The 21,442-nt window shown below is 38.8% G+C and overlaps 1 protein-coding gene across 19 annotated transcripts in view; it reads left to right on the forward strand.

Moving 5' to 3' along the window:
- The window catches only part of PIEZO2 (piezo type mechanosensitive ion channel component 2), a 432,356-nt gene that overhangs the window by 405,126 nt on the left and 5,788 nt on the right, over window positions 1-21,442 (forward strand). For 17 of the 19 annotated variants that reach the window (XM_084508371.1, XM_084508373.1, XM_084508372.1 and 14 more), the window contains 13 exons: window positions 5,926-6,318; window positions 7,681-7,939; window positions 8,457-8,639; window positions 8,832-9,084; window positions 9,825-9,957; window positions 10,435-10,582; window positions 10,698-10,912; window positions 13,180-13,338; window positions 14,676-14,823; window positions 16,924-17,112; window positions 17,577-17,669; window positions 19,114-19,286; window positions 21,141-21,257. In XM_084508371.1, the coding sequence (XP_084364497.1) occupies window positions 5,926-6,318; window positions 7,681-7,939; window positions 8,457-8,639; window positions 8,832-9,084; window positions 9,825-9,957; window positions 10,435-10,582; window positions 10,698-10,912; window positions 13,180-13,338; window positions 14,676-14,823; window positions 16,924-17,112; window positions 17,577-17,669; window positions 19,114-19,286; window positions 21,141-21,257 (2,463 nt within the window). Of the gene's footprint in view, window positions 1-3,657; window positions 3,826-5,925; window positions 6,319-7,680; window positions 7,940-8,456; window positions 8,640-8,831; window positions 9,085-9,824; window positions 9,958-10,434; window positions 10,583-10,697; window positions 10,913-13,179; window positions 13,339-14,675; window positions 14,824-16,923; window positions 17,113-17,576; window positions 17,670-19,113; window positions 19,287-21,140; window positions 21,258-21,442 lie in introns of those variants that run through there. The other 2 variants (XM_084508367.1, XM_084508364.1) reach the window with 2 other exon arrangements.

Below are 21,442 nucleotides of genomic sequence, written 5' to 3' on the forward strand. Positions count from 1 at the left end.
GGGAATTCCCAGGGAGAGCAACCCACCTGATCAATTGCAGGAACAGTAAATTTCTCATGAAGTTGAAGGCTGACGTCTCTAATTCTTATCCAGGCATGTTGTTCTTACTTTGCATAGAGCTCTAAAAGGAATCTGCAGAGTATCTTTTGTGGGATTTTCTCTTAAACTAGAGGGTGCTTAGCTCACATTTATTTGCTGTCTTTTTACTGTACAGAAGCTAGAGGCACAATGAGATATTCATAATGTGATAATTTGGTTTTTCTTTGTGTGTAAATACTCATGTGTCCTAAAGACATAGTGCAAAGTTTGAATGGGCCAGGAAAAGAAGAGACTGGTGATATTTCTTAACAAGCTCTTTGATGTGCACCACCAGAAGTGATAGGGAGCTAGCATGGTAGAGCATTTCCTGCTTGTGTTTCCATTTGGCTGATGAACTGCTGCTTACGTTAAAGAGCTTGTGGGTTCATAACCTACAGTTATGAAAAAGCAGCTAGAAGCAGACCCAGTCAGATTTCGGGATATCCGGGTTTTGTACTTGGATCCATTTGTATTCATTTTTATACCTTCACAAATAACTTCTTTGTTTATCAGCTCTGACTGTGTGTAAGCTTTTATAGGACCTGCAGGTGTGAATCCCTAGCCCTCCTGTAAGACTGCATGGACAGGAGTCATCAGACCCCAGTTTTTGTCTGTGTTACCCTCACTGGATGAAGTGTAGGGCCTGGGACAGGGAGTACTGGGGAAGTAAAGTTTGCACTGGGAGGCAGGAGAAGGGATGAGAGGAGAGTCCCACTTTGGGGCTGGATCTAGGTCTGAGTTAGGAACATGTGTGATAATAAATGTTTGGGGATTTTTCCTTGCAGGTGTAGGAAATGTACTAGTTCATAAAGGTAATGTCAGTCAGTAACTAGCATATGGAAAGAAAAAAGAAACAAGAAAGAAGAAAAAAAAATTGTAAGTCACCCCTTAACTAATAAACTTGCTGGGAAGGATAAATTTGTTTAACCAAAGGGAAGTGATAAAGTAAGAAATTTCCCACTCGCATAGGATAAAAACATCTCTGCTATATATATCCCCATTTGAAATGGATACCCAATCAACTTTATATAAAATGCTTGAACTCAGGGCTTTTAATGAACCTTCAATTTAAAATACCTATTCCTTGAATGATTTCAAGAAGCTAATGGTTTTCAAGGTCTCTAAGGACATGAATTTGAAAAGTCACTCAGGAAGATATGCTTGGATTACATTTATATGACAGTCAATCACTGAGTCAACATCAGCTTTGCCAAATGTAAATCTCTTCACTTTATTGGAGTTCTTATTTCCTCCATTTTCGGCAGCATGTTCCTGAAGAAGTACATACAGAATATACACACCGTGGTACAGCTGTCATCTCATACACATCTCCAGACCTTAAAGGATCTAGAGCAGCTGCTCATTAGATATTTTATCAGATTATTCATCCTTCACTTAAAACATCTACATGATCCATATTATTGCAAGGACTAAATCTGGGACAGTGTTTTCATTTATTGGGATTAATGAATATTTTTGCCTTGATTTTTCTGGGAGCCAGGTCAAAACTTACCTGTTCTAGAGGGCAGTTGGAATATGTTTCTTTCATTGAAAATATATGACCAGCTGCATGACACTTGAATTTCAATAGCTGTTCTGCTGAAGGTGTTTGGAAAGTTCCAGCTGGACTATGCCCACTTTTAAAATACTTCAACACCTTAGTAAGAGGTGTTGCTTTTTAAAATAAAAAATTCAGCCTTTGAAATGTAAAATAACATGGATAATACTGTAGCACAGAGACATAAAGGTAACCTACAAAAGTAGATTCCCTACCTGCTGCCAGCTCCCATATTTTAGCACCAAAACCTCACTGATAGTACAACCCAGCTGTGACACATGGGTGGATGTGTAATGAGAAGCCTCTTGCATCACGAGCCCTTGGTGGTCAATATTACGAAGCTCCCACTGACTTCCACGCTGCTGAATCAGGCCTCCAAGGTGGATCTCCTCTTCCTGTAGGAAGCAGCTTTCTGGGCCCCCTTAAAACCCTGTGTCATGAGGACAGACAAAACCTGGAGGACACATGTGTGCCTTTGTGCACACACTGAAATAATAAAGTGGCTTGGAAAGGGTCTTGGATGAGTGAACTGACAGGACAGAGCTGCCCCTGTCATTAATACTGTTTTTAAGGAAAAAAAAAAAAAATGCAATACCTTTGGTATCTTGGTGTTGGTTTTTTTGTCTAAAATAAGAACAAAATGTTCTTTTACCCCAGCCACTCTATCAAAGGTCATCAGTGAGTGTAAGCCTAAAAAAATGCTTCTTTGCTGCACGTATTTTGTTGTTTTGTTCTCCATTTGCCTTAACACAACAATTGCAAATGGGCACTTCATGCCGACAGTTTTCCCTTCAAGCTAGCAAGACCAAAGGTACACAGAAAATGCCATTGCACTTCCTTTCTTATCTCTTTCCCTATTCTCTGTGCCCTGGACACATTTAATGCTTGCCAAGGAAGCAAAATGACAGCTGCTGTTGCTCATGTGCGCAAATGGAATCAAAAGAAGGAAGAAAAATAGTTTGTAAATCCTGCATTTTGGGGTCTTTTCTTCTCTCACTATATTTGAGACTCAGGCAGGTAACTGCATGTGTTAAAACACCAGGCCCGTCAACACATGTCATAGACATCCACATTTTTCAAAGATTTTTACAGGAGGAATAATTCTTTTACCTACCATATGTCATTAATGTATTTGCTTCTTTCCTGTTGCTATGTTATATGCTTGTATTTAAATATGTACTTTCTTTCTCATAACTCATCCAGTTCTTCTTTTCTCCAGTAACACATAAATGCTCAATGTATGGTGTATGTCTCTTGTGTCCTGTTGTATTTGATAAATGAAAGGAGATAAGGGTTTATCATATCTGTTCTTTCTTTCAAGTGCATGTTTCTGATTTTGAAATCATTTTTAAGCTGCGATTGAAATAAATGAAATATTCTGGAAAGAATCATCAGGGCTTCCTACTAAATATCAAAATAAAAGCCATCCCATGCAGAGCAGGTTATATTTGGCATGCATCTACTGGCTAAGTAACATATCCGATTTGGCTCTTTGGTTCGGAAAGAGGATTAGCCAATGTCTGACAGATATTTTTCTATTTGTGGAATATGAACATATTCAGTTTCAGGGCTCTTTTAGGAAATTGGCTTGTACCTATGCAAAAGGTTCAACACAGCATATCATTAACAAAACAGAATTTGTACAGAGGAGGTCACTTCCCAAAGCATTTTGGGAGGAATTTGGAAATTCTGGGGGGAAACTGAGAAAATAAAATGTCCTAGCCTATGTACGTTGGTGCCCCTGGAAAGTATGTAGAATATTGTGATGTTCACATATCTCCTTGAATAGTGAATTTTTGTTGAAAAGTGAGTTGTTGGCTTTCTATAGCCCCTGTGTGAATATGACTATGAACAATAGAGATGTGTTTACATAGTGACCCTAAACAAATCCTTATCTTCTCTCTGAACCTTTTGTCTCTGTGTCTGTGTTTTGCTGCATGGCAAGCACATTGGTGTACTGAACCATGTAGAGTAATATCATTTGTATTTAACATTGTCTTTGTAACTGTTTGCGCTGCTAGCTGCTACACTGAAGCAACCATGCTGTTCTCAAGGCAGTCAACCCTTGATGATTTAGATGGACCAGACACTGTTCCTAAAACAAGTGAGCGCGCTCGACCTAGGCTTCGTAAAATGCAGAGCATGGATATGTCCTCCTCATCAGCTGACAGTGGCAGTATAGTGTCAAGGTGCTTAACTCATGCATGCTTTGTTCACTCATTTACCCATACCATTATACTTAATGCAGTGTATATAAACTTGAGTTTGCAGATCTGTGGTGTACAGAGTGGTTTGCATGGTTAATGGAAGCTTTACTGCCTTGTGTGTCATGGCACGACTCTGAGGTTCAAAGTCAGGGTCATAAGCTAGGACCCCTTTGTTGTTTCACTTTTCTTTTTCTGTGTTTTTGTTTTTTATCCTTTATTCATTTATTTTTAAAAGTCTGTCCATTACATTTCATCAAAATGTCTGTATAAAAAACAGACTCTTAAGTCTGTATTTATTCAGTTAAAGAAGAGTCTGATTTTTCAGAGTTACTAAGCTGATAATTGTTCAATTATCTGGAAGCTGGAAGTGAAGTTTCTCAGTTAATGACTTATCCTAAATATGGACTTGGATATCTAATTTTAGAAACTAAGATAGGCAAGCATTGGCCCTGTTCTTTCAATTTTTAGTTTTCCTTCTCATAGGAAAGATTGTTAAATATGTTTTGATTTCTTTACCATTGATTTACAGTCTGTGAGGTGTTGGAATTAAGAAAAGGAAAATTGCTATGAAAAGATAGCAAATATTATTAATATCCTGTGCAAAAGAACAGTTCAGAGCCATTCACTCATTTTTAGAAGGTAAAGCTCAGGGATTTATATGACATTGTGAAATAAAAACAATGTTTCAGCTAGTAATATAAATATGACATTTCAAAGCATATTAGATCATTCTTTTCCAAAATTTGAAGTGTTTTACAAATTTTTAGTGTTGATTGGTTTTGAAGTGATGTGATTTTACGGTTTTTGTGCATTTTAACCAGAATGATTGCTAACAGGAGATATCAAAACATGCATCCCAATAATACTGTTCCAAATTCTGATTAAAAGTCTACTGGAAATAAAGTTATCTAACATAGTCATGACAAGTTTGGAAACAGTGTAAAAGGAAAGAGATATAACTTGGCAGGAAATGGTAGTGCCAGCTGGCTTTGGCAGTGAGGTTTTCTTGAAAAGGGTATATTTTATGTGAAATCGTGGCCTCATTCATTTCTCTGGAGCTATGTGAAACCTCATTTTGTCTCTATTGACATACATGTACACCCAGCCAACAAAAGACACTTAGTTGATGCCTTTTGTCTAACCTTGGAAAGAGGCTGAAACAGAGAGTGAATTAAAGAAAGAGTAGTGTTCTAGGGGAAAGATTAAAAAAAATACTTGTGAGGGAAGAAAAGGGTGAAAGCAAGGCCAAGAAAATTTGTGAAAAATGATGGTGTGCAGATTCCCATCTGGAGTCATCAAACTGCATGAATTTACATCAGCTAAAACTGTTGCAGAGCACAGAGCATTAGGAGAGAAAGTGATTATGGACATGCAAAGCTGACAGTAAGCAAGGTGAATAAGCAGAGAACAGAACAGAGTGAATAAGAACAGTTGAAAAAGAAAGTAGGTTCATAAGGAAGAAAAGCAGGCAGGTAAGGTTAAAAAGATATGAAGACTGTAATGAAGAACATAGGGCAATCTGAAGGTAAGCAAGATACCCTGTTACTGGAACAGTTTTATAATCTGGATTGCATTTCTCTATTTTTGCAATTTTCTTGTTCTTTTACTTGGAATCCAATCTGACGTGTGTTTTCAGCTGTTTTTCCAGCTGTATACAGTACCTTTAGGGTGTTTTTTAGAAGCACCATGTTTAGAAGGAACCCAACAACTGTCTGTCATTCACCACGGAGCATGTTTTAAATAAATCTAACAGCAAGTTCTGGTTCTGGTAAGAAAGTGTTTAAACTGCTTTCAGAAAGCAAACGTAGTTTCTCTTGGTATTCATTTGTCCTTTCCTGGTGTAAAAAGATAATGAACCACTATGAGTACACTGGCATGCCATTCAGGAGCAAACAGACCCAGATGGTCCCTCTGTGTAAGAAGAGATCATGTCATAATGTTTTCTACCAAACGATGTGAACTTTGAGGGTCTCAGAGTGCAGTGGGGTTGCTCAGCTGTCTACATGAAGGTAGAATGAACAAATTTCATTTTGTGATACGCCTCACAAGGCTCAACTCTCTCTCTTCATCCTACCCTCACAGTGAACCTACACAGGTCACCATGCTCTATTCTCGTCAGGGGACGACAGAAACCATTGAGGAGGTAGAAGGGGAGCACGAAGAGGAAGGAGCTCATTCTGCTTCGAGGCAGGATGAAGAGGAGGTGGAAGATTATAGCCTGGGTTCAGAAGGAGCTGTGCTTACTCCTGATACTGATGTGCCATTGTACTCCACCGTGGACAGCAATGCAGAAGCTCCACCTTCCTATAGCAAAGCTGTCAGCTTTGAACACCTTCCTTTTGGCTCCCCAGATGACTCAGCTGGTAAGAGTCTCATGATGGTGAGCCCAGATGACAGTCGGACGGACAGACTTAATGATACGATTCTCCCTCCGTTGACGCATGAGCTAACGGCTAGTGAGCTGCTTCTGAACAAGTAAGGACCTTTGAGTGGGGAAAATCTTTGGTCCCAGTCTGTGAAGTTTTGCCATTGCATTTTTTTGTTCATTTGTTTTGTTTTGTTTTCTCTCAGAACTAGTCTATGTTTTTTGATACAGACCTTGTGCTAAGTTTGATTTAAGGGAAGAAGCTCATTTCCTGTGCAGTTGTTCTAATTACAGATTTCTAAAATGATTCAAATTCATGCTGGAAAGAATCTCTGCTTTCTCCCCAGATACCATAGCTAATTGTTCCAATTATCATCAGATTTCTGTACTCCAATAGCCATGGGGTCAAGGGCTTTTCTAAACATTCCATGTGTACAGGACTTCTCCAGACAGCTGTGATTTCAAATAATCTGCTTCCAGAGCTATCTGGGAAAATGTTTCTCTTTTTATTATTTTGGATTACTATAAGGGAAACTCTGACCTTTGGCAGAGTATTTGTTTAAGCCAGTAGTAGCTGAAGGCTATGTAGAGAGACCACCTTGCTAAGTGCTTTCACAGGAGATAGGATGCTCCCTCTTTGCCCTTCAGACAGCATGCTCAGTAGTGCCAGAGGGCTCAAATGGTGCCACTGCTCTTCTTCCTCTGCTTTCTGGCCTGACTCAACTGAGGGAGAACTTCCATGAGTGTAATAAAAAAATATTAAACCACCTTTCAAACTGACTACATCTAGAGGCTGTATAGATCTGACATTGTAAACGTAGTGTCCTTTCTTCTGGCTGTCCATAGTTGTTCTGACTTTCCACCTAGATCTCAGACGAGGGCACTCCTTAGGAAAAGCAAAGAGAACCAAATATGTGGAATATATGTAATAGTTTCTTGCTGCCTTTTCTATTATTTGAGTTAGGTAAGTGGGACACAAATATTGGACAACTATAATACTCAAGAGCATTTATTATGTTCTAAACTTATGTCATGGTGCTATTCATACCATGCATGTCCTGATGAATGTCTGGGTCTTCTAATTCCTGCCTGTGTTAATAAATCAGATATGAATCCAGACAGTGTCACACCAGCATCGTGTGATTTATATGAAGTGTGTTGGCTGGGCAACTGTAGGAAAGCTACCAAGTCAATTCTCTGGGTAAATTAAAAAAACAAACAAACAAACAAACAAACAAAAAAAAAAAAAAAAAAAAAAAAAAAAGAACAATGCTTCTAATTATTTTGCTTGAAGTTTTGTGAGCTTAGATTCAGGTTATTTGATTATAATACCGAATCCCCCCTTTTTTTTTCCTTCATTATACTCGCCGACAGAATCTTACAGTTTTTCAAAAGGAAAAATAGTAGCAATTAACAAAGCAGCTCTTGTGAATTTAATTTTTATTTAATTTATTGTACTGTGCTCCTAACAGGATGTTTCACGATGAAGAGCTGGAAGAATCAGAGAAATTCTACGTTGGTCAGCCTCGAGTTTTGCTTCTTATTTATGCCCTATACAATACCTTGGTGGCCCGGTCAGAAATGGTGTGCTATTTTGTGATCATTCTTAACCACATGATCTCTGCCTCCATGATAACCCTGGTGCTTCCCATCCTTATATTCCTTTGGGCCATGCTGTCTGTTCCTCGGCCAAGCAAACGTTTCTGGATGACAGCCATTGTCTACACTGAGGTATGCTGCTGTTTTTGCAACCCTGTATGTCAAACATAGAAAAGTGAAGTTATAAGCTTTGCATGGTCTCTTTTCTGGTTTTAATCTCTAGCATCTAGGGGCCTGTGGCCTTTCATATTAATATAAATATCTGCTAACATCCTTGGGAATTTCTATGGTATAAGAAGGTTTTGTTTGTGTTTTTCTTCACTGAGATGGGCAACATCCTTCCTGGCATGTAAAGCAGTTATTACAAAAACAGACCATTTATAATTAGTGACTGTGTAATTGGTAATCAAGCGACAGTATACACTGCCGATGGTATCTCAGGTACCACTGAGCACCATCTGTTGGAAAATGCTGGTTTTAGTCATTGATGACCTTATCACTCAGGAAACATAAACTGTTGTTCCTCTGTAGCAATGAATGTTTGCTAATCTTCTTATAAAGCTGACAAAATAGTCATATTTCTCTCCTCTTAATGTTATGAGGCTGCCATGCTTAGAAAACACCCGAAGTGTGTTGTGTTTCTGAACAGGTGGCCATCGTCATCAAGTACTTCTTCCAGTTTGGCTTCTTTCCTTGGAATAAGTATGTGGATTACACAAAAGATAAACCTTACCATCCACCCAATATCATTGGCATTGAAAAGAAAGAGGGCTATGTGCACTATGATCTTGTTCAGCTCCTTGCTTTATTCTTCCACAGATCCATTTTAAAGGTAAAATGACTGCATGTGATTTTTTTAATTTATTTTATATTTAATGTTTTAGTTTTAATTATTCAGTCATTCATGTTATATTCCAACACAACACATTTGTTGTCCCCCTGGTGAGCACTGTGGTAAACATCTACGATAAATACCATAACATAAATACGAGTTTGAAATGCTCTCCTTTTCTTTTTCCATTAGTGCCATGGATTGTGGGATGAAGATGAGAAAGTGGACAGCTCCACTAATAAAGAGGATACTGATGACGAGCTCTCTCTGACAGGAGGCCGGAGAGATTCTTCAGGCTCTCTGAAGTCTGTCAATCTTGCAGCATCAGTGGAATCTATCCATGTCCACTTCCCCGAGCAGCAGACTGCAATCAGGAGGAAGAGCTCTAGCAGTGCATCACAGCTTTCTCACAGATCCAGCTTCTCCTCACACAGATCTAAGAGAGGTAAATGTCATGGCATTTCTGGGATTTGAAGAGCAAATGACCATTTCCCATAGGATCATCCTGCTGAAACATTGTGCGGTTGCTGTGGAGAACACAGAGACTACTGAATGCTGTTGCTCCTCTGTGAGGAAATAGGATATGAACCAAAATATCTTTTGCATTTGAACACGCTCCAAACCTTCCTAAAGTTCAAATGGAGAGCTGTACTTTATGATTCAGTATGTTTTTAAAATGACATTACCCAAAAGCTGGGAAAGGAACATTCAGCGTGGCCCAAATCCAGAATTTCTGGTTCAGTATAATCCCCAGCTAGAGGGAATTCAAAGCACATGTATTTCTCATATCTACATTCAATGGAACTTGAAGTGAAAAAAAAAAAATGTTTAGGAATATTGAAATGGATTACCTCTTCTGAAAAAGAAGGGCTTACTACAGCCTGAATGTATATTACCAATTGAGATGACTGAGTCAGAACAATCAAGTATTTGCTTTTGGCACTATTCTTCTCCTTTTAGTTATTAATCTAGATCTGCTAGTTGTTAAACCTATACTGGATATTGTCAAGATTTTATCATATCAGGAAAAAAAATTACTATACAGATTTATTTTGAAGTGTCTTTCAAATGTGGGACTCAGATATGCGGTAGAATTTTCCAGATATATTACTTTATAGTTTTTGTATTTAAACTTCAATTTTGAATTAGCTTCTTTCTCTTCTCTTTCCCTCTCCTTTTTCTCAGGAAGTACCAGTACAAGAAACAGCAGTCAGAAAGGAAGCAGTGTGCTAAGCATCAAGCAAAAATCTAAGAAAGAGCTTCTTATGGAAAAGTTTCGAGAACAAATGATCAAAGCCAAGGCCTTTACAATTAAAAAGTGAGCGAAGTGAGGAGTTGTGTGCGCTTGGGTGGGAGGTTGTGAAGAGCTGACTAATACAGTGAAATGTTTTAAAGAGAGCAGGTTACTGATTCTGTTAATTCAAATGGAAGAATGGATACGTATGCTATTCATTATATCAGTATGCTTTCACCCTAAGTTCCTACGTCCCACCAGCTGAACTTCAGACAAATTAACAGAGGTTCAAACAGCACTGCAGGGGTGTTCATCTGTCTGATATGAAGCTAAATATCCTGTGTGAACTGATTTGGGATCTTATGTGTATTTCTACCAAACAAATGCTAATGCCATGCTTTAGCAGCAATCAGTGCAAGGAACTGGTGTCTCTGTTGACCTATGAAGAGGCTGTCAGAGAAGTGTATCTTTACAAACATTACACATATCGCCTCCAGACACTCTTTTCTTCAGTGCCAGTTACAGTGTTTTTAAATCACATTGTGGTTATTGTTGTTTTAGGACTCTCCAGGTGTATGTGCCCATCAGACAGTTTTTCTACAATCTTATTCATCCAGACTACAGTGCTGTGACTGATGTGTATGTGCTGATGTTCCTCGCAGATACAGTGGACTTCATCATCATTGTGTTTGGATTTTGGGCTTTTGGGGTATGTCATAGAGGGCATCTGCATGTAAATTGTCAATTGGGACCCTTGTTGATGATGCTAGGTTCCGTGTGAATGTCCTCCTTCCTCAACTACTCTGTTACATTTTCTTTTTCAGAAACACTCTGCAGCAGCAGACATCACCTCTTCGTTATCAGAGGACCAGGTCCCAGAGGCGTTTTTGGTGATGGTACTCATTCAGTTTGGTACCATGGTGGTAGACCGAGCGCTGTACCTCAAAAAGACTGTCATGGGAAAGGTCATCTTCCAGGTCATCCTTGTTTTTGGAATTCATTTCTGGATGTTCTTTATCTTGCCTGGAGTGACAGAAAGGTATAAACCTTACAATTGGACAATATGGGTTGAAAATTGATGCTCTAATAAGTTATTTGAGTGTAAATTTGAGAGGGTTATAGCTAAGCTTTCGAATCATAAACAAATATCTTCATAGTCTCATTCCTAAGCAGAATGTCTTTCTACAGCAGTAACTGTGGCCAATATAGGTTTGAGGATGTAAGAAATAGAATATACAAGTATGTAATTAAATATTCTCATTTTGGGTCAAAGAATAGCAGGTGAGAGAAAGTTTGCCTGTAGCTGAGCACTCAGCTGAGACAATGTTGGCCTCTGTTTTGATTTCCCACCTCCAAGACTGGTTTACATCTTTTATGAGATAGCTGCTGGATACAAACTGAAGTAACTCAGGGTGCAGTGATCAGAATTTTGTTCCTCTCCCCTTCCACCTATGCCATGCCTTCCTGCCTTTACACCCTTCTTTCTTATCAGAAACCTTGCTTTTCTGGCTTCACGCTGATTTAGAAGACTTGGTAGAAAATGTCTCTCTCAGAGTAATCTATAACTTGTCACTCTCCTGGACTCTGTGAACTAACTATGAATTTGAAACTCCTTAGAATGAAGAAGGTCTAAAACCTTTGTCTCTTCTGAAGAGCAAAATTTCTCCTCCGCTGCTTCTGTCACATGGCTTTGGAGGTGCTGTGGATGTAGCCACCTGCTGTATGAAGTCTTGTATGAGTTGCCTGGTCCAATGGACCTGAAAATCTAACATTTCTTATTGCTTGGCTCAAAGCAGTCTGCTCTGTAGAGGGGTTAATGTGTCTTCTCTAGTGTTTGGCTAATTCCCCTTCTACTTATGACTTTAAACTTTGCTTTACTCCATTGAGAATTTCGGCCTGTCACTTGGGCACATTTCATTTCATAAACAGTTAAGTTATTGTAAGGGAAAAACAAAATAGGAGCATAATGTAGAAAGAAAAAGTCTGATTTCCTCTTAAAAATTGATTGTTTTATTTTTTCTCAGTGCAGTAATAATTGTGCCCCTATTTTAATAAGTGCATTTTTCAAGTGTATCTCTTATCTACTGAGAATTGAAAATTGAGATTAAATTTTTGTATTGACTTGTGAACTTAAAGGGCAAGAAAATCCTTTTGATATTTTTGGTGCCTTCGTGAAATATTTATCTCATGTTGTTAATCTCAAACCTGCATCTGAAGCTCCCGTGGCCCTTATAGGTTAGGCTGACTCTTAGAAGCACATGCATATTTCTTAATTGCAATAATTTAGTGCAAATATGCACTATTTTATTTTTATTTTTTTATTATATTTATTTTTTATTATTTTATTATAAATAATTGCAAACAGTGGATCATGTCTGGTTCACAAACCCTGTCCATCACGCAGTTCCAGCATGTTATTGGGCTGCTGTCAGAAGGGGAAATGTTCACCAAGATGGTTAGGGTGGTTAGAGCATATGATATGTGTGAAGAGGTTGAGTGAATAGCACTCGTTTAGCCTGCAGAACATGATGACTTGTCTTCACTGACCTGTTAAGAGAGCGTTGAGGTGAAATTAAGCTGCTTTCAGAGGTGCAAGAAGCCACAAGTTAGAAAAGGGGAATTTATGCTAGATATGATGACAAATCTTTTCACCATGACAGTAGTGCTCCATGGCATTTGGCAATTGTTCCATGACTAGAGCAATTTGCACAGACAGGCTGTGGGATCTTTATCTTCGGAAATATTCAAAACTCATCTGGACAGGTCCCTGAACAATTTGGTGTGATTAGACATGATTCAAGCAGAGGATAATGCAAAAGAAGGTTTTCAGAGGTCGCTCCAACCTAATTCCTTATATGAGTCCAAGATGTTGGAGGTACCTCCATGAATACAAATTAGCATTAAAGCTGCTTAAAGTCAGTGTAGATGTCATCCACCTGAACAGCAAAGAGAAACAGTGTCTACCCAGGACTACCAGGGCTCGTGTCATTGTAGGGGCCCCTGTGGTGTAGCTAGGCATCTCTAGTGTCTGGAGGGACAGAATGCTGCGCCAGAGCCATCACTCACAGGGAGCCTGTTCCCAGTCTCTCGCCATGACCCTGAGGTGATTACAGATGCTGTTTTTAGACTTCCTCATCCAGATTCTTTCAAATAGTGTGTCACCAATGCAGTGGGGTCAGAGACCAAGGGTTTTTCACCAGTTCTCAGGAAAGGGAAGCTGCCAGGAGCACAAAACATTTCAAGCTAATTCTGTCGTACACAGGTACAATGCTCATCATTTTCCTTTATCTGTCTTTTCCATTACAGGAAATTTAGCCAGAACACTGTTGCCCAGCTCTGGTATTTTGTGAAATGTGTTTATTTTGGCTTATCAGCATATCAGATACGCTGTGGATATCCAACTCGTGTTCTAGGCAACTTCCTCACTAAAAGTTATAACTATGTGAACCTGTTCTTATTTCAAGGGTAAGTCTAGAACTACTGCCTTAGTCCATTCTTCCATGAAATAAGGACCTGTTATCATGAGATGCTGGGGTTATTCATGACTAAATCTAGAGTAAATCTTTCACACCATACTGCTCTGTCTGTGCCACATGTCCCCTGTAGTCCAGAAAGAAAAAACAATTCCAGGAATGTAAATTTCAGAAAAATCAGTCTCCTGTCGTGAATATGGAAGCCTGACTTACCCGTCTGACACTCAGGGCCCTTTTTTAACACCTGTAAGAAATCACTTCTGTGAAAGAGATAGGGACTACAACATTATGTAATGTTATTTGTTCTATAGTACTAAAGAGTAGCAAGGCAACAAATCCTGAAGAAGTCATTGGAGCAGGCTTACAGGCTGTAGGTGGAAAGGAGAATAAGCTGAGAGAGAGTACATATGTGAAATAAAATCTGTGCACCAAAAAAATGTTTCCTTTGTGTACCTTTTGGAAAATGCTGCACATTTGAAGTTCTTCAGGGTTAGGAATGCTGGTGCAATAACAAACACAGCCTCACCTCAGAGTGAAAGATGGAGTTAAGGTTGTGCTGTTACCATGATGTTCTGATTATGATGTTACCATGATGTTGAGATTAAGCTAGTTCAAAGCATATACATATTTCACAGGAAAAAATGGAATAATCTCAGTCTTTTCCCAATATTTTCAGCATGGGTTGTGTCATTCCAGTAGAAAGAGCTATAGAAGAAATCTTTCTTCACATGAAGTATTCTTTGTGACCTGGCCAAGCAGAGAAGTGTGGAACTAATAAAGGGAATGGCACACTTTGAAAAGCTGCTCTGTGCATGTTGCTTTCTTGTTAGCCCACCTTCTTCTGCTGCTTAATCCTGAGTCATAAAGCCCAATCCCGTATGCAGTTGAGGACTGCCCACTTATTGTAAAGAGGCAATGCACCACTGGGTGTAAGGAGGCATAAAATTAAGTCCCACCATTCTGCAGATAGGCCAGGCTATGTTCCTCTATGCCTCCAGATCAGAGGAATATGGGTGTACAGCGAACTCTGTCTTGTACCATTCCATCAGTGGTTCATGTACAATTGCTAGGCATAATGATGCAAAAGCATGTTTATGGTCTCACAGGGGACCCTAGAGGAACATGAGCTGTGGCAAAAGGTATCACCCTCAAAACATCAGTATTACTCATACAGTCTCAGGATATGATTGCATTGTATTTGTAAAAAATCCAGTTAAACTGTCTTTTAATACTGGTTTATTTCTCCCTTTTGTGATATATACAGTTATTGTGCTCATTTAATGTGATCCCTCTGCTTCTGACTAATCGCTAGTTGTGCTCTCCCTTCAGATTCCGCCTGGTTCCATTTTTGACTGAGCTGAGAGCAGTAATGGACTGGGTTTGGACTGACACCACTCTCAGTCTTTCCAGCTGGATCTGTGTTGAAGATATCTATGCTCATATATTCATCCTGAAGTGCTGGCGAGAATCAGAAAAAGTAAGGAAGCCCCATATGAGTGATCCAGGCCTTCTCTTCCCTGTGCAGAAATGAAGAAAAGTAATCATGAGTCCCTAAATAACTGGGAAATCCACCATAAAGACAGTTTGTTAGAAGATACAGCTGGTGTTCATGTTCAGAAATATTCAGACTATTGGGTACTTTAAGTTAGTTGGCAGTCACCACAAGTGAAATTTCAAATGGCTTCTCCTTTACACCTGATTTTTCCACCATTAACATGAATTCCACAAGATGTGGCTGCTAGTTTAATTGCATGCCTGAATTTCAAGACAGGGATTGAAAGGCCTCATATTCACAGACTCACATTGTGCATAACAACTAAATGAGTAACTTGCAGTAGCAGGGAAACTGTGGCTCTAAAGAAGGGTCAGGACAAGGCAGAGCTCACGCCTTCATCATGTAGGTACCAGGGATTCTTGTTTCATATAAGTGCAGAGGGAACTCAACTGGTTCCTTTATCTTGAGAGAGGATACGCATATCCAAAAAGACTAAAAAAAAAAAAAAAAAAAAAAAAAAAAAAAGATAAAACCACAATTTGTTTGACTGAAGTTTCAGCCTCTTTAATTCATTTAAGCTTCAGCTCAAATTAAACTTGCAAATTCTGGATTCCTTATAAGCACTATAAAGATTGCAACCATATGCTTGCTTATTTGCCAATTTGAAAAAGAAATTAAGCATTCTTTTCGGAGTGACCCAACCAGTCAGAAATTGTACATCTGCAATGAAACGGCTGTATTTTCAAGTGTTACTGACGTATTACTACTTTTATTATAATCCTGTCTCTTAATGGCACTTGCTTTCCGAGTTAACTGAGGGTTGAAGTGCACATAGATCTTGTATGTAGGCTTTTTTTTGTTATGACTTTTATTTCTGCCCTGAATGGAGTGTCATCAGAGGAGTCAGAGAAACAATAACCCAGTTCTGCTTTGACTGTCCATCGTACTGCATTTTTTCACCTTCCAACAGGATCATTCTGCATATGTAGCATAGGTCTAATTTAGGAAGACTTCCAAGTCTAAGCTTGCATGTGTGTGCTAATGCCATGTAGCAAAATCACTACTGATAACTTTATGGGAGTTGTTCAAGGTACTTTAGTTCTCTCTGTCTCTCACTCACATTGAGTGGTATGCCTAAGTACTTTGGCTCTTAGAGTCTCTGAACTGTTGTGTAACAGCATTAAAGGTGCCTGAACTAATCTCATATAGACGAATAATACGCCCCTGGTGATCTTGATATGATATTTTAATGAAAACAGTATTTTGTAGTGCAAGACAAATGATTTGATACAATGCTTTTGAAAAGTAGCTAATTTGTTTTAAATATAGCATTGTATTACAAATTTAATATTCTCCTAGGGCTTTATGGATTCGTGTTGTAAAGCAAGAACAATTTCCTGAAAGCCAGATTCCTGGCATGCATCTGAGGTGCAGTGCAATTCGCTGCATCTTGATTTTGCACATGCAGTACGCAGTGTGTGAAAGGCAGGATCCTAAAGCACTGTGTAGTATTAAATCCTATAAGAAAACATTACAGTGATGGTAAGACATTTTAGAGGATGGGGACTCTATTAAAGTATTCAGTCGTGAGGTCAGTAACAGAGTGAATTGTGGTCAAGGGGGAACAGGTGTGTTGTATGACTTGCTTTGTAAAGAGAAGGATAAAAGCAAGACCTGTTTTTGCTCTCAGAAGCTAAGAAATGGAAGGATGTCACATCCACACTGTCAAGATTGTAGGAACAGCAGCAAAGCTTGAGGCATTGTTTAAATGTAGTTGGTGCGGCAATTACCCATTTTTTCCTTTCTTTATGGCCATAAGGAATAAAAACCAGAGGTTTACAATATTTTTCACACCAGACACACACTTGACATGGGTTATTCTGGCACTCTTCCCTGTAGTTGCCAGAAATTCAGTGCTTGTGCAGGTTTGGCTAAAAATCTCAATGCAACTGACCTGATAATGGGTAACAGATGACAACAGAAGATTGGAGTCCTTAAGATCAGTATTCCTTTACTCATCAAATCATACCGAGTGTTCCACTGATAGAAGAGACATTACTATGTTGCTGTTTGCTTTTGCAGAGATATCCCCAACCAAGAGGCCAGAAGAAAAAGAAAGTTGTGAAGTATGGAATGGGTGGCATGATTATCGTCTTGCTGATTTTTATTGTCTGGTTCCCACTGCTCTTCATGTCTTTAATCAAATCTGTTGCAGGCATCACGAACAAGCCTCTAGATGTATCAATCACAATAACTCTAGGAGGTTATCAGGTAAAAAAAGAAGACAAACTAAAAGAAATATCTGATTTTGCACTGTATTTCCTTGTGCTGTGCCTTATTCCCTGCATTAATTTTTCTGACTGAAAATCTCCTGGCTTATGCAAAAATCAGATAAACTCACATGAGTGATCCCCTTTGGGTTAAAAACATGTTTGTTCATCGCTGATGTAAAATATTACCTTCACTTGCCAGTTAAAAACAGAACCTGCTGGCAGTTTAATCTGAATAAATCATCCTACATCAGGAAAACTCAGGTAATTGATTACAGGTCCCCATGGTAAATGTAAGATAATTAATTGGAAGTAGTTTGCTTCTTAGTGGAATAATTTCATAGTCTTCTCCTGTTGAAATGAGTGCCATAATTGTCTTGGACTGTGAAGCACAGGATGCTGTACTGTGTACATAGCAAAAGATTTGAAGTAAATGTGACAAGTGTGTGTTCTTTTGTTTCCCAGCCTATTTTTACAATGAGTGCTCAACAGAAGCAGCTCAAGAATTTGAATCAGACTGATTTCAATGCGTTTCTGGGAAGCTATAGGGGTAACACTGTAAGTGAAATGTAGACTACCTCATTACTTTAAAATGTATGCATGTTTCCTTGGAGGTCATTTGTGAGTTTTGTTTATGTAGTCAAGTGGTCAGCAGCACGGCCATCATTTGGAAGATGTGTCCATAAAGGGTGTTTGTACTAGTAAAGGTTTGAACAGATCATTTGTCAAGACAGGGCTGGGTTATAGAGTGAAAAGTTACTGTTGATTAAGCATCTTTGCACAAAATCATGGAAGACAGACAGAAACTGCAGCTGTCCTGTCATCCGAATAGATTGTGTCCTTCCCTCTAAAGGACACAAACCTTCAGGAGATGTGGTGCTGTTGGTGTAGTGCCAAAACAAGTATGTTGTGGGGATACAACACTGTTAGCACTTCTAAGCTCCATGCTCCTTTCTATAGTGCATGTGGCTTTCACCTCCCATTGAGGAGACATGATGCTGTCAAAAGAAAATGTGTATGGCTTGGAAAAGTTTTGACATTAAAATGCCTTAGTTTAAACATAGTCTCGATATTTCATGGTGCACTATACACAAAGTTATCATTATTTTATATAACAAAAGAAAAAGACTAGTATTTAGCAGAAACTGTTGCATTACTAAAATAATTAAATTTTGATCAGACACCACTTTAAAGAAGTACTTCCTTCTAGCCCATTCAAGAATTAACACCTTTTAATATTAGATGCTACCCAATAGCCTGGGTATTATCACAGTAATATTGCAGTCTTGATATACTTTGAAAGATAAGGGTTTAAAGTTGCCTTAACACTTGTACACATTTTTCTATGCTAAAAGATGCTTGACAAAAGACAGATTACAATTTTAATAAAAATATGATAACTAATAAGAAGTTGCAGGTGACTTGTGCCCCCTGGGTATTACCAGAATTTCTGAAAGTGTCTGCCATCTCACAGTGGCCAGGCTTGGTATATCATTCACACAGTATTATATTATATTTTATGTTATAATATATTATAATGTATTATAATATATTATATTATATTTTGTTGTGACCACTGATACAGTTTGGAGTTTCAGTGAAGCTGTCAGAGGTACCAGCCAAAACTGGCATGGACTGAAAGCCGCATGGCCTATTGGATCCAGGAATTTAAATGGGGTTATTAGAAACTAAAGGAAATAAGATTAAATATACTCTACAGAGTTTACGTGATGAACTTTCAAACCCGTTTGGGCCAAGTTGACCATCATACTTATTCTTTGAACAGCTGGGCCATTTTTGTTTTGCCTTCTTGGGTTGGTTACACTTTGTCTATTCCTGCCTCCATCTAAAGACCCAGCTGAGACCTGACAAAGCATTCAGTGTAAAGCAATGCATTTCTGATTAATTGAACATTTGCAATTCTGCCTGATCAAGAAATGTGGTTGTGAATCTTGTGAACATCAAAGCACTGAAAGATTATTTTCCTCTACTGCAACTACAGGCTGCTTTACAGTTTCTAGAGGGCTATGGAATAGAAGATATAACTCTCGCAGATCTAGAAGGGAATTCAAACTCTTTATGGACCATCAGCCCTCCCAGCAGAGAGAAAATGATACAAAGACTGCTTGATTTTTCAGCAGAGTTCACTGTAGTTCTTTCATGGAGCATTCAAAGGTAATTAATATGACAGCTATAAAGTTGATGGATCATTTGCTAAGCTTTTGTTGAGCAGAACAGTTGAACACTTCCCCAGTGCATTTTTTGGTTTAGTTTTTCAGCACATTCTATTGTACTACAAACCAAAAAATAATAAAATAAAATAAAATAAAATAATGCAGGAAAAAGAGAGGTAGAGAGTGGTGACTTTTGTTACACAGGAAGTTTTGTTGTCTTTTTTTCTCAAGAAATAAATAAAGAAATGGAGCTACTTCCAAGTAGATGATTTAAAAAGAGAGGGTGGAGTTTTCAATGGGACTTGAGGAGGAGGAGGGAAAAGTAAGAAAACTTAAGTCAGTTTTAGATGAAGATGTTCAAATAAACTTTGCTTCAAAGAACATTGTTAATGTTTGGGGGACATAGTTAAGGCAGAAAACCAAAAGGAAATAGAAACACTATCTTTTTAAGGAAATCTCAAACTGACACAGCTATGTTTTACATACGCATATACTTGAAGCCATTGTTCTGCCACTCAGCACAGATCAACTTTTTGAGACTTTTGCCCATTTACTTAGTGGTGACTTGGCCTCAGTAAAACACTGCTTTACAATTAAGTTTTTGCAAGAGCCAGCCTAGAATGTACTTAACTGAATACGTGCTGGAGCACACTGAGTCATCAGGATGGCTTCTTGGCTACTGCCTGCCACTTGGGACTGGGCTAAATTAGAAATGAACTGCCACTGCAGCCCCTATATCTACGTGGTTTTTTTCGAAGTAAATACTTGGTTGTTATAGCAATCCCCAGGAAGAGACCACGCACAAGAAGCAGGTCAGCTGAATCACTGTAGGAGCTCTGAACATGCTGGGTCAGTCCTTACACAGTTGAAAATAGGCTTGTGATGAATCTGCACTCTTTATTCAACTTTATTTGACCCCCCTCATTTTCCTGGAAGTATACAATATTAAGCCAGTGAATTACATCCCTCATTCATTTCTGAACTTTAAATTAATTTTTAATGCCTCTACTCAATTTGCCAGTATACTTACCTAACTACGAACATTCATATGCTGGATTTCAAAAAAACCTTTTTCACCCTCAAATTATACCCTGTGGATTATATTGCAACCATGAATGACTGAAGGCGGTAAAGGCTTACCCACGGAGACCTTCCACTTTTTCTCTGTAAAGGGAAACTGCTGTCTTTCACCTAGGCCAGCAGACCACAAGCAGCTGTAAGACGAACCTCATGTACCACTCAGGCAGCATACATGCTATCTGCCCTTGCACATAATTTGCTGGAAGAACTTTGCTGCAGGCCCCAGCAGCCCAGGAGTTGTCTCACCCAGTTGCTGCATCCCAACCCCAGGGCACAACAAAAGACAAGGTGCAAAAGCTGATCCTCTATTAAAAAAAAAAAAAAAAAGCTGTGTTCTATAGCTGGCATGGGGGTCCTGTCAGCCTGTTAGACACACACTTCTGCTAGTCCAAGGTGGGGTTTCAGGAACCTGTAGCTGACTGCTGAATCCTGTCTGGCAGTACTGTCACCCAAAGTCTGAGTGGGCATCCTTCCTCCCCAGTTCTGATTTGACTGACATAATGAGCAAAATGACATCAGACCGTCACCATTAATGCATGCAAAAGAATAGTCAGAAAAACAAAAAACCTTTAAGACTGTTAGGTGTCCTCTGGGACACGTACACACATTCTTGGGTATAGGTAGCATGATGCTTGCTGCAATTTAGCAAAGACTGGGATGGAAAGGATCAACGTGGTTAGACTAGTTAGACAACCAGCTCTAGAGTTCAGCAAACACAAATTTAGGTTCTGCTTTCATTGTAAGATGACTGTGTGTCTTCCTTTTACTTAAACAGAAATCTCACTCTTGGTGCCAAAGCAGAAATAGCATCAGATAAACTTACCTTTGGCCTACCAGAGAAAACCAGAACAGATATTGCTACAATGATGTCTGGAAAGCAATTGAAAAAGGTGTAAGTTATTTTCTTTGCCTATTTATATGCAAACCTTCTGTTTTAATCCTACTATCTTAAGGAGGTGAGGCTTGTGTAAACATACCATTTGTCTGCCCATCTATTCACCTCTAAATACTTTGAAGCCTTGTTCACAGAGCCCAAAAGCATTGAAGTCACAGAATAATAACATTGCTTTAAAGGTA

Source organism: Aythya ferina (assembly GCF_964211825.1).
Source record: "Aythya ferina genome assembly, chromosome: 2".
Taxonomy (NCBI): domain Eukaryota; kingdom Metazoa; phylum Chordata; class Aves; order Anseriformes; family Anatidae; genus Aythya; species Aythya ferina.